The 13491-nt window shown below is 40.7% G+C and overlaps 1 protein-coding gene across 9 annotated transcripts in view; it reads left to right on the forward strand.

Annotated features, from left to right (window-relative positions):
- The window catches only part of HECW2 (HECT, C2 and WW domain containing E3 ubiquitin protein ligase 2), a 220328-nt gene that overhangs the window by 146434 nt on the left and 60403 nt on the right, over window positions 1-13491 (forward strand). For all 9 annotated transcript variants that reach the window (XM_089519540.1, XM_089519531.1, XM_089519538.1 and 6 more), the window contains 5 exons: window positions 282-377; window positions 1496-1649; window positions 3300-3403; window positions 6393-6517; window positions 8712-8897. In XM_089519540.1, the coding sequence (XP_089375666.1) occupies window positions 282-377; window positions 1496-1649; window positions 3300-3403; window positions 6393-6517; window positions 8712-8897 (665 nt within the window). The remainder of the gene's footprint in view (window positions 1-281; window positions 378-1495; window positions 1650-3299; window positions 3404-6392; window positions 6518-8711; window positions 8898-13491) is intronic.

Below are 13491 nucleotides of genomic sequence, written 5' to 3' on the forward strand. Positions count from 1 at the left end.
CTTAAACACTGGAATCAGTTTAAGTAATTATTCAAATTGCCATCCCTTGGTTACACAAACTAGATGTGTATGTGTTGGTGTGTGATTGATTGAGAGAGGGAAAAATAATGGCGTTCATATTCATGGTTTTTATGTTTAGCTTGTCATATGAGTTAGATTTTGAGTTAGAATTTCTTCCTTTGGAAGATTTAAGGCTAGACATAGTTTTAACACTGGTACTCCATGTTTTAATGTTCGTTTTATCTAAATGGATTCTTTGGTTTTTGGTAATTGGTTTTTAGGTTCCCAAGCCAATGGTCATCAACCTCTGAGAACACTTCCCTCTGTTCGTCAGGATGTTAGTCGCTATCAGAGAGTGGATGAGGCCCTGCCACCAAGTGAGGAACTTTTATGTACTAATTCCAAGGAGGTATAATTAATGCACCACATGAGGGAGTAGAAAGCATTACTAAAACATCACATAGAGCTCTGTCTCTGGAAGAGACTAAATAAATGCTTTTTGGTTCTAATACAACCTTCTTTTTCTCCAGTCTCAAAAACCAAACAGTGTGTTTAATCCATTTGTTTCTCTGTCCCTGGATATCCTACTGCTGCAAAGTTCTCCCAGAAAGGATGGAATAGTATCAAAGGGACAGAGGAAGTCACTTAGTCCATTGGCTGCTGGGAACATAGCTGTCTCAGAAAGTGGAAAATGCACTTTGAGAAGTGTGAAAACACTATTTTAATTGACTGTCAAATCCAACAAAATCTTTTTCCATCTCTGGGGTATGTCCTACTGAGCTGTGGTCACTTCTTGTAAGGTAGCTGGTTTGTCCTATCCATTAGTGGGAGTGGTGAGGAGAGGAAGCACCTGAGGTGGTGGAGCACCAAAGGTGGTGAATTCTACCTTCCTGCCTCAGGAGCACCTCTAGCACTGTCTCCCCACACATACCTCACTCCCTGTCCACCTACCATCTCTACGTATAACAACCGCTGCTTTAAATGCCTGGCACTAGGGGTGTAGTTAGATCTGTGTGAGGCAGCTTTGTGCTTCACATTTTGGGTTGGGCTGCAGCCTGACAATGGTGCTGCTATTGACAAGGTTGAGGTATGTGGAGTTGAACATACAGACACAGAGGCAATTATTATGGGAACAGCCACCAGAAAGCACACTGCTCCAAGAGTAAAATACCTCTCTGAAGCCTTCAGTTATTTAATAAATTGGTCTCAGAGCAGGCAGCAGTTTCTCTTACGACACACTAATGCATCTCAGTACACAGTGTTGGCCTTACCTCTAAGTCATTCTCTGCTGTGTGAAAGTAATTCATCTGCATCTTTGCATTAAATATGATGCGGACAAGGTTGCCAATTTTGCCTTTTGGACACTAAATTAAATTAAACCTTTCGGCAGAGATGACATATAGCAAAAATCTCACTGATCCATCAGTGTGTGTGGGAAACATTGCCCTCCTGAAATATCCAGTTCCTTATGCTTTCCAATGTTTCTTCATATCAGATTGGGAAGCACGTATTGACAGCCATGGGAGGATATTCTATGTGGATCATGTAAACAGAACAACAACGTGGCAGCGGCCCACAGCTCCCCCAGCCCAACAACAAATTCTTCAGCGTTCCAACTCCATACAACAAATGGAACAGCTGAACCGCCGGTGAGAATTATTCAGATTGTTATTGTTACTGCTTCAGAACAAAAGCAGCACAGTGTAATATCCCTCTTTTTTCTTTTCTTTTCTTTTCTTTTCTTTTCTTTTCTTTCTTTTTTCCTAACAACAGTCAGGCTTCATTATTGCAAACCATGTAACTTCCTTGAACTAAGCTGATGTAGAAATATTTATCTTAATCTTAATAACTTCCAACATAGCTAAAGCTTGGCATTAGTCCAGAAAAATGACCTCGAGGGATGTTTCTCATTCTGTGAATCAACAGGGAAGATGTGATATGTTTTTGACTTACTGTTGAGACAAACCCAAGGAGCAAAGGGGAGTTTGATAAATATTTTTTGTGGCCACTGAAATGTATCCTCTCTTTTCAGACGTGATGGAGGAGGCATGGTTACGTCTTTATGTATAAAAATCTTAACAGAAATCTCCAGAATTATTGTAAAGCATTTGCATTTATGTGCCTCAGTATACAGCACTACGACTGAAGAAAAGAAGTGTATGTGCAATGCAGCTATATTTGACTTCACTGATTGTGTTATTTACCTAACTCAGAATTACCTGTTGGGTGCCATCCTGTTCATTACATAATCACTGATTTCCTAGGATCATGACAAAAAGAAGTCTCTTTAAGTCTTCTTTTACTTCATGACACCAAGACAAAAAAACAGGGTGATAGCAGATTGGGAAGAATACTGGTGAACAGGTGTAAAAAAAAAAAGTATAACAGAATAAATAGTTGTGTATTGTCTGAAATGGTATTATGTGATAGTCTATATTTCTCACCTTTAAAAACTGTAGCTTTCACAATGAAATCAAGTGTTCAAAAATCTGTAGCAGGATTAGTATAGTCTTATGAGACCATAATTTACTGACTATATTATTAACCATTCACACCTCTAAATTTATGAAGTGATTGGTTAATCTGCTGTAAAGCTGACTGTCTTTTAAAATTTTACTTATGGAGACAAGGCAGCAGAACAGTTAGCACAAAATGAGTTGATGGCTTTGAGATCAGCTCATATTGTGCTTACTATCATCTGTTCTGCTGTCTTGTCTCCATAAGTAAAAAGGACAATTTAAAAGGATAATCAGCTTTACAGCTGATCAACTGATCACTTCATAAATTTATAGAGGTGGTAAGTGGTTAATAACATAACAAGTAAATGATGGCCTCGTAAGACTATACTAGTTCTGCTACAGATTTTTAAACACTGGATTTCATTGGGAAAGGCACAATTTCCATAATATTTTTTTAAATTTAAAGCATTTTCGCTTTCCTCTTAGCTGAAAAAGTCTGGCAGAGTTCCTTATAGAGATCAGTGATAAGCTAGTCTAATCTCACATTTACAATCTAAAAAGTGTGTGTGGGAAGAGCAAAAAAGCAAACTTGGGCACTAACTAGTCCTAAATTACGAAGTTCTTATGATGACCATCTGGAACAGAAACAGATCAAGGAGAAGAGGTAAATGTGACTAGTATTTAGTTGTCCTGCCTTTCTTTTCTTCTGTTCTTCAATTGCTTGTTAACTAACATTTAACATTTTGTTACAGTCACATGCCAGCATTTTGGGTGTGCTAGAGGAAAAACCTATGATATAGTTAATTTATTCTGTACATAAAGGTAATCTTGGAATTTCAGGTATCAAAGTATTCGCCGAACAATGACTAATGACAGACCAGAGGAGCACCCAAATGCTATGGATGGGGCTGGAGAGGATCCTGACTTCCACCATCCTGGTGCAGGTAAAAACTTCCTTCTTGCCCCCTTTTGTTCTTTAAAGTACACTCTGTGCTTTCCTTCATATTCCTTCAGATTCAGAGTGGCACATTTAAAAGTGTGCTTTCCTGTTGCAGGACATTGTTCACTCAACAATTCCAAGCAGCTTTGATTTTTTCCTAAATATTGCAAGATTATAAATGAACTCCGTGGACTTGATCCAGTGGAGTCTGACTTCTGGTAGAACAGACACATATTGACAGAAGAGATTCCTGGTGTTTATTTGGCCCTTTCTCCCATCAAACCTACCAAATATAACAGGATTTTCCAGAGGAGAACAGGAGGGGGTGCTGCAGGGGCAGAAAGGAGCCTCTCCCATACATAACAAGTGCCCACACACCTGACATTGAATGTAGACCTCTATACTCAGCACTCACTTTTCTTCTTCAGTATCACTGTCTGTAGGCTGTTTGTTAGTGGTGGATGGGAGTTTCCATGTCAGGGTGGTGGTGGTCAGTCTACTTTATGTTTTAGTCCAGAGCAGCTACCTAAGGTGCTGAACTTATTTAGCAGGTTGTGTTCAGCACCGTGGAAAGCTCATTCATACTAAAACCCAGAGTCTCTGAGCCATTGGCATGGAAGCCATCAACCACTTCTGTCTTCTTTGTGGGTATCATCTGCTGCTCATTGGTGGACCTCATTTCATTGTGGTGATGGAAAATGTCTCATATGGCTTTAAGATAAAATTGGTCATTCATGTCATGTGCTCCCATAATACTAAATTAATTTTAAGTTCCTCACTGCCCAGCAAGAAATGTTAAATTCTAAATAGACTCACCTGTTTAAGTTGCTATCTTGTCTAGCTGCAAAGGGTGAAAAGGATGAAAAGATGGGCTCATTTAAAGATCCATAATGAAGGTGCACCCAGTTTAGATCTTGGATCTTGATCCAAGAAGAGATACGTAGAGATGAGCATGTGTCTTTGTGAATGACAACTCATACTATTTATAATGGATTCCCATCATCCCCTTTAAAAAAAATAGAAGAAAAACATTGGCTTTTTCTTATCATGGATCCATTCACCTCAACTTGTAGTGGTGTCTGTGTGGTTCCCTTTAAGGCAGACCTGCACAACTTGGCAATAGGAAGGGGCCAAAATTAAAATTAGTTAACTTCTTCAGGCAGATAGATTTTAATTAGAAATTAATTAATTTTATAAATATTAATTCCATCCTCCTCCGCCTCTGCCTGGCCCTTTCCTCAAGAGACATCCGAGCAGCGGAAGAGCATTGCAAGTGTTCACCCATCCTCATCCCCCACCTGGCCTTCTCCTCAGGAGAAAACCAAACAGTGGAGTAGTGTTGTAGGGCAAGTATTTGCCTGCCCTCCTCCTCTGCCACCACCCAGCCTACTTCTCAGGAGAAAGCCTGAGGAGCCTTGCTTGGCAAGCATTTGCCTATCCTCCTCCTCTGCTGACTGGCCTTCTCCTCAGGAGAAGGCTGAGCAGCAGAGGAGGCTTGAAGTTGTTTCACATCTTTGTGAGTCACCCGAAACCCTTTGGCGGGCCACATGCAGCCCACGGGCCATACGTTTTGCAGGCCTGCTTTAAGGGAATATCTACGCAGGCTGCTTAATCCAAGGCCAGTCCAGAGCATTATGCCCCAGACCAGCCCTGGACTGACTATAATGGCTGGGTTGAATCCAGTGCAATGCCATGTCATTGTGCACATGGGCAAGCTGCGCCAACACTGGATCGGGCTACTAGACTGTCCCTTATTTTCATAGCTGCCACCGCTGCTTCATCATGAACAAGAACTCTGTTGTCACTTCTGCTGAGGTCAGAAACAGCTGCCCGGACATGCAATCACCAAAGAATACAGGCAGCCATTTCTGAACTCAGCAGAAGCAGTGGCTTGCCCGACAGGAAGTGAGTGTGGTGGCTCTGAAAACAGGCTATTCCATTTTCCTGTACTGCTCAGTGTGAGGAAGGGAGATGGTGTGGTCTTGGTGCTTGGACAACTGGATCAGGCCAAATCGGACTTGGTCCAGCTCTCCAGATGCCAAAAGAACCTGGTGTTACTCCAGGATTTCTGGGAACCACCAAGATTTCCCCCAACTTTGCTTAATTTGAAGCAAAGTTGGGTTAGGGGCAAAAAACCACAGATCATCTCCTGAAGTAGCCATATATTGTCAGGTTAAGAGCAACCCCCCCTTCTCTGAAGTAGCCATACATTGTCAGGACTGCCAGCACCAGCTTTTTGGTGATTATGACATTTTCACCAGTGTGGACAAGCCCTAAACCTCTCATTTAAATGTTTCAAAGTGTGAGCCACTGCTAGTTAAGTCTTCTCCAGTTTTGTAATGTTTTCTAGCAGGAGTAGGAAGTCTGGGGCTTCCCAGATAGTTTCAATTTCTGCTCCTGAAAGCTTCAGCTGGTATGGTCCTTGATAAAATATTATGGAAGTTGTAGTGCAAAATACTTTGCAGACCAATGGTTCTCCATTTCTAGCCTGTATTGAATCAGAGGCAGAAACAAGAACCTGGTCAATGTTTTATTGCTTACTCTTTCTTTTCCTTTAAGTCTTGCCACTTTCTTTGTGTTTCTGCCAGCTAGGATTCTTTCTCTCTTCATTTTAAAACTAATAATGTTCCATCCAGTTGCCCAAGGCTGGATCTTGCAATAACAAGGGGCAATAATTCTACATATAAAATGTTCTCATATATGTTAAAAGCAGATTTGTTACTTACTGGAAAAAAACATAAGTATTTCAAGTTTCCTGTTTGTTATGGATCGACTGGCATTTATCTGAAATGATTGTGTAACTGGTACACTTTTCACTTTTATAATGTATTTAATTTCAAAAACAGCTTAAAGTTACCCTCCATACTGTTTAATACTAATGGGTGGGGTGGTGGAGGGGGAACCTACAGCAAATGTAAAAAACATTTTTTTACATCTCTGAAACTGGCACTGAATCTGTTGTACTGATTAGTGACAATCTGTGTTGGTTGTAGATTTCCGAAGGGAGAACGTGCTGCCTCATTCTACCTCTAGGTCCAGGCTTACGTTACTGCTACAGTCTCCCCCTGTGAAATTCCTTATCAGTCCAGAGTTCTTCACAGTGCTGCATTCTAACCCTGTGAGTACAGTATGCATGTAAAATTATGAAGAAATACTGGACAATATGGTTTATTTGCATTTTTAATAGTGCCTGTAATGCCCTGTCTCTGTTTAACTCAGTGAACATACTTCATAGATGAAACCAGAAAGAATTTATTGGAAAGATCAGCACAGTAGCACATCCTTTGCCAGATCTGAACTGAGAAGCTAAATTTCACTATTATATCTCCTTCAGATTCATCTGCCTTCCACATTCCCAGGGAGTGCCAAGCAACTATATGAACGTTGTTTACACACAAAAATCTTCCCTCCCACAGCTACTCTCCCCTTCCTCATACTCCCAGCATGGCTACAGCATGGCTAAGAAGGAGCTATGAGGGGTGATTCTGACAGTGCCCTTTAATATTATGACCAATGCGACTTGTTATAAAGTGTCTGTGTTTGTGCAACTGTATCATCTTTTTTAAAAAATAACTGTACTGTCTTTCAATCTAACAAAGCAAAATGCCACCTGTGGCATAACAATATGGAAGCAGATATTAAAACCTAGAAAAGTGGGGTTAAACCCTTTCATGTTTAATTAAAATCCATTGATGTTCAAGCAGAATAAACATATTTTTGCATTTCTTCTAAAGTCCAGCTGAGTTGAAATTAGACTAATTAGCCTCTCCCCAACAACAGACAGATAGTCTTCTATGGTAACTCAGCATGCTCACCCCTCATTGATCAGTGTTGTCATGTCATGCAAATATACCTAATGGAAGCAGTTCCCCTGTGAGTAATAAAATGGTCCTTATCGATGGCTTCACTTCAGCACTGCATAATTTTGTGTCCATTGAGCATACTCAGTCCTTATTGGACTGTTTGGGTAGAGGAGTGTGGTATTTTGGTCGGTTTTTCCCCTCTACATTTTTTCTGCGAACATTAAGAACCTGTGCATTAATAGGACAGAGTCCCTGAGTCTGCCTGAGTCCTTTTCTGTGGATCAACACAGCACTTTTAGAAATTCATATATCTGTTATTGCTGTTGTTTTTATTGTTATTTTTTATCCGACCTTTTCTCTAGTTTGGGACTTCAAGTGGCTTACAACAAATTAAAAAACATATAGTTAAAAATCCACAAGACAGAAAAGTTAAAATTATATTAAACAATGAAAAGATTAAAACCAAATTAAACCATATATCATTAACATACGTACGCAAACCAGCACAACAGTTAGCAATGTCCAGCACATTATTTGGTGGAACAGGCCATATATTGTCAATCATCAAAACAGAAAAGCCAGTCTTACATCTCTGGGAAGGGAGTTCCAGAGTCTGAGGGCAGCCACTGAGAAGCCCTCTCCCATGTTCCCCCCAAATGTACCTGTGAAGGAGGTGGGACATAGAAGATTATCACACGGAAGAGGAAAGTGTCCTCCTCCCATCATTAAATTGTCATTAAATCCAATAGCTCCTTTGGCTACTGTTTTACTGAAAAGGCACAGTTCAAGGTGCTGATTATGTCCAATAAAGCCCTATATTACTTGGGTCCAGGCTGTCTAAAAAGAAAAAGTATTCTCCCATATAAACTTGCTTGGGCTTTGAGATCTCCAGTCCCACCAGAAGTGCAGACAGTGGGAGAGGGCCTTCTCCCTGGCTGTTCATAGATTATGGAATTCCCTTCGAAAGGACGATAGGTTAGTTTCTTCCCCCATTCTCCTGCCAAGGGTAAGCAAAGACTTTTCTTTTCAAGCAGGCCTTCAGCAGTTTTATGCCTGTTACAGTGTGAGGTTCTAAAATGAACAGGCTGGACTTCTTAATATTGTACTACTTTTAGATATTAGTATGTTTTTAAGATATTATTTGGTGTTTTAATAATATCATTGATTTAATTTCAATTGTAATATATATGACTTTCTTGAATGAAATAAAATAAAATTAAATTTAAAAAATGGAAGTGGTGGTCTGGTTACTTCTGCTTTTCTTTTTTTTCCAACTCTCAATTTTGGTTAACTTATTTTATTTTATTTTTTGCATTTCTGGGCCTGGTTCAGGCAGTGGCAGCTGCTGGCCCCAACATTTGATCCATAGTCCAGTCAAAATTGTCAGCTTCTATGCAAATGGCAAATTCAGAATCCTTGTTATCCTCTTTCTGAAAAACAACGTAGGCATTCCAAACCAGATAATTTCTGAAACTTGTTTTTTAATTTTATTTCTTCTCTCTTCACCAGAGTGCCTACCGCATGTTTACAAACAATACGTGTCTGAAGCACATGATCACCAAAGTCCGAAGGGATACCCACCATTTTGAACGCTACCAGCACAATCGAGATTTAGTGGGCTTCTTGAATATGTTTGCCAACAAACAGCTGGAATTGCCGAGGGGCTGGGAAATGAAGCATGACCATCAGGGCAAGGTAACAAAGAAAAACCAATTTATAAGATGGCTTAACCTTATCTCAGTCCAGATACTGATGGAATTCAGAATGATGCTTTGGAAGGAACAGATGTGCCAACCCTTTCCCTTCCACTAAAACAGGATAATTATCTCCATTCATTTTTTTCACTAAGTCTAGCTTCGAATGGTACAGCACCCTGACAGTGGCCAAAAAAAAGGGGAAAGTTTTTTCTCCTTAGAAAGAAAAGTACAAAGTCTTTATATATGATCAGACAGAACTGAAGAGAGTGGTTAATTGTTCAGTTGAGTGATTATTATCTGATAGGTTCTACTTTGATCATTACTAGTGGGACAAAACTTTCAGTAGACAGGATTTGCTCTTTGAAACACTTGACTAGAAACCTCTGATTCAATGGGGCAGCATTTCAGATCTGAATGCAAAAAGAGAGCAGAATTCAGCTGCTACAGTGTCTTCACCTGCTCTAGAACTGACATATGCTATAAACTCATTGAGTCTATGCACTCAAACTCCAAATTCTTCATAACATCCATCTCCTTGCCAGCCCTGTGAGTAGTTCCATTGTCCTGAAAAAAAAAATAACCTCTGTCAACAGCTTTCCTCACTGTTTTTCCTTCAGTGCCTCCAAATAGTATTCTGCATTAACTGTTTGGCCCATCTGAAGATAGTCAGTCATCAAAATGCCTTCCTTATCCCCAAAACCTCTGGCCATGGTTTTTCCTGTTGACTTTTAAGTCTTGAATTTCTTTGATCAGTATTAACCTGGGTGCCACCACTGCAAAGACTGTTGTGTGGTCTCCAGGTCATAAGGATGTAGCCATGTTTCATCAACAGTGGTGCGTTGTTCTGAAAAGATTATCACTAAATCACTCAAGATGCTTCAAAATCAACTTGGAGGTATCTACATGATTTCATTTCTGGACAGCACTCACATGTTTTATCACCCGCTTGGCTGATAGCTTTTGCTCAATGCATTCCCAGGTTATCTGTAGTGTCTCAGCAATTGTTTTAGTTGGGATGTGCCAATCTGCCAAAATCAGGTCATGAATACGCTCAACAGTTTTAGGAGTTGACACTGTTGAAGACCTTCCAGCATCTTTGGTCTCAAAATCTCAACACTGAAATTTGGTACACCACTTCTTCACAGTTGAGTATGTCAGGCACTTGTCACTCAATTTTTGCATCATACACTCATGGATTTCCTTGGGCATTTTCTTCTGCAGGAACAGGAACTTCATGACAGCTCAGAGTTCAGCACTTGTTGACATGATCTATCAATGATCTGGAAAAAAAATCAGAAATTAGAGCTACGATCCTGCAAATTGGAATTATACAAAACAAAAGAACAATCTTTCAAGCTATAGTGACAAAATTAAGGGAAGTGGGCCAGGGTGCAAACATTTCAGCACCTTCTCATACAGTCTGAGATTGAAGTGGGATCTCCCCACTTAGGGACCTCTTTGACTTCCAAGCAAATGACCTTATGAAGGGAAAACCTATTCCTCATCTAGGTCTAACATATTTCAAAATTGATGTAATTCTATTTAAATTCTGCAGCGGGTTCTCATAGGTAACCTGCCAGGCTGTGACCATGTTACAGCTTAAAGATTGTAATTGCAAGGACTACTTTGCAACAGGGATTTGCTACCTAATCCTTTCCTTTTGACCCTCCATTGCTTGTACCTTAAACTAGGAGCTGTGCAGCAATCACATGTTTTGTGGTCATCTTCATCTTCATTTAGGTATGAGATAGACAACCTCCCCCCCCCCCCCCCAAAAAAAAAAAAAAAAAAAAAACCAGAGGAACCTCTTGCACAGAGGTCTTATGAAATCTACTTTCCTCTTGCAAGTGTAGCGAACAGCTGGAGTGTATGTAAAGGAACACATAGATAAGTTAATTTCCTTGGCCATCTGCCAGTGATGAGTCAGACTAGAAGAGTTTATCAGGAGCAAGAACACCAGTGTGACTAGACAAGAATCTCATTGAATGCTGTTATTGATTTTGTAAGTTCAGGAAATCACGAATTGCTCCACATTTTGGTTATAAGAGAGAACCAATGTATAGTGTTCACATGTGACTGAAAAATATTTAGCTGGAAGCTGGCCACTGAATGACCTTGTGCAAGTGACTTTTCATTAAAAAAAAAACCCGATAAATGTGCAGTGCTACATGGGAAGGCTAGGTGTTACTTAGAGTTCATGGTACCAGATAAGATAAAATAGAAAGAAATGTAAAACAAAAGAGTTTTTACAAACTAACTGGGGTACTGCTGCAGAGAGATAGGTAGTGCTCATTTTAAAAGCTAGATAAGCACTAGCATGTGCTTTTTTTAGTTTAAAATTGTAACTTTTTGAACATTGTACATTCCTTCTCTCCAGAGCAGCAGTAGCACATATCTTTGGAATGTGAAGGGAGGTTGAGAGAGGAAGCAGCTCTGTCAGTTTCATTTCCCCATTTCCTCCTGCCTTTCATGGCACAAAAGTTCTCTTGTTAAATGAGTTTTGACCTCCTATCCAAGGCTGGGAGGCAGCAGTGGACTTAACATTCTGAATGTAGTGTGGGTTCTGTATTGGCTACTGTGTAGGACTTCATACAAATGCTCCTCCTCCAAAGAAAACCCCACACCTCTGTGTATACAGGCCAACAGATGGCATGTTAGCCCAATAGGAGCATGTTTTCCCATAGTTAATTGTAGCCATAACAGTGGCATGTGTTCGTGATGTCACAAAAATGGTTTCATAGATTGTGCTCTTATATAACCTTCCTGTCTTTATTAAAATTCATATGTCCTTAATGTCAGCAGCTGAATTGTTTTGCTTATGTTGAAAATATTCAGACTTTGAAAGTTTTCAGTTTTTTGTTATTCCTTTATTTCCAGAGTTCAGCCTCTCAGTGCTGTTGCTTATACAGCCAAAGCAGTGTTATTCACATACCAGCAGGAAACTATTGTTGGCCTTGGAGGAAGTCCAGAGTTTGCCACAACAGAAAACCTTTTCCTTATTTAAAGCCTAAGGGAGAAGAGGAGTTCTCTCAATAAAGGCAAATGAGGACTTAGCAAGCTTAATGGTTTAGGAGTGCTGATTTTGGGGTGAGCTGGGGAGGGTGTGTTGGGAAGGACGGATGAGATGGTTGATCTAAACAGCAACACTCCACCCTACAACATTTTGTCACAGGCCCCACTGGTCAGCACAAGTGTGGCAGAACAGGGTTGGCCATTATTATTATTATTATTATTATTATTATTATTATTATGATGCTTCATTTATATAGCATTGTAGATTTGCACAGCGCTGTACATACAAACAATAAAATAGATAAGAGTAAACCTGCCCATGGCCAGTGTCAAAATGCTCTTGGTCCCTGCAACTGGGCAGTGTAACACAAGGGGAAAAAATGGAATAATAATAAGAAGAACAGCAATAACAGCAACAGCAGCTTTTTAAATGTAAGGGTGTGCATGTGTACATTTTTTTTCTATGAAAAGAAAATTAATTTCAAGACTGCTGCTTGGAAAACGAAGCAGAAATACATAAGCAATCAATCCCTGCTTTAGATAGTAGTGAAATTAAATTTGTTGAGGGATGATTTTATAAAGTTACTGCTAAAGTTCAGGTTAGAGACAACCATGGGGAGCCCCTGCCCTTAACCCAAGTCCTCAGAGGTTGCCATCCAAGAAGGGTAGGTCACTATAAACAATGAGATTCCCTAGGTAGGCAGTTTGTGGGGAAGAGCTGAATCCAGCATCTTCCCAAAGAGACTCTCTACCACAGGGATGCACAACCTTTTAGGCCTGCATCTTGGCTACAGGGTTGCATATGCAGTAGGGAAGCTTGCCAGACACACAGATCCATGTTTAATATCTATCTCTCCTTCCTGTCCCTCTCCTAACCAAAAGGACCTGAGGGTCATTCCAACCGTACCACAAACCCTGTCTCTGCTCCTGTGCAATGCCAGGTCCATTAAGAACAAGTCCCACATTGTTCATGACATGTTGGAGGATAACGACTATGACCTGGCTTGCATTACTGAGACCTGGCTTGGGCCTGAAGGGGAAGTTGTGTGGGCTCAGGCCCTGCCAGCCGGGTACTCAGTGAAGGACCAGTCCAGGTTAGGTGGGGGGGGGGGGGTGTCGCTTTGATCCATAAGAACACCTTGTCTCTTTCCAGGAACCTTGTTCGTCAAACTTCCTTCATCGAGTGTATCTACTTGACCCTGAAGGCCAGGGACAGTCTAGGGATTTTGTTGGTGTACCGGCCACCTCGTGCGCTAACAGACTCCCTTAACGAGCTGACACAGCTGGTCTCGGAGCTGATGCTGGAAAAACCCAGGCTACTTGTCCTGGGTGATTTCAACATCCCCTTCGCGGCCAACTATGTTCCACCCGGTGCAGCTCGGGAATTCATGGATACCATGACTTCCATGGGCCTGTCTCAACTGGTCTCGGGTCCGACGCATTCTGCGGGTAATACACTCGATATGGTTTTTTGTACGGACATGGAAAATCCATGGGTGGAAATATCTAACATTTCCCCCTTGTCATGGACGGATCATTTCCTGGTGGAGGCAAAGATCAAGGCTTCTACCCAGATCCCT

This window comes from Sceloporus occidentalis, unplaced genomic scaffold (genome assembly GCF_023333645.1).
Source record: "Sceloporus occidentalis isolate IW3139 unplaced genomic scaffold, rSceOcc1.0.p SCAF_4, whole genome shotgun sequence".
Classification (NCBI taxonomy): domain Eukaryota; kingdom Metazoa; phylum Chordata; class Lepidosauria; order Squamata; family Phrynosomatidae; genus Sceloporus; species Sceloporus occidentalis.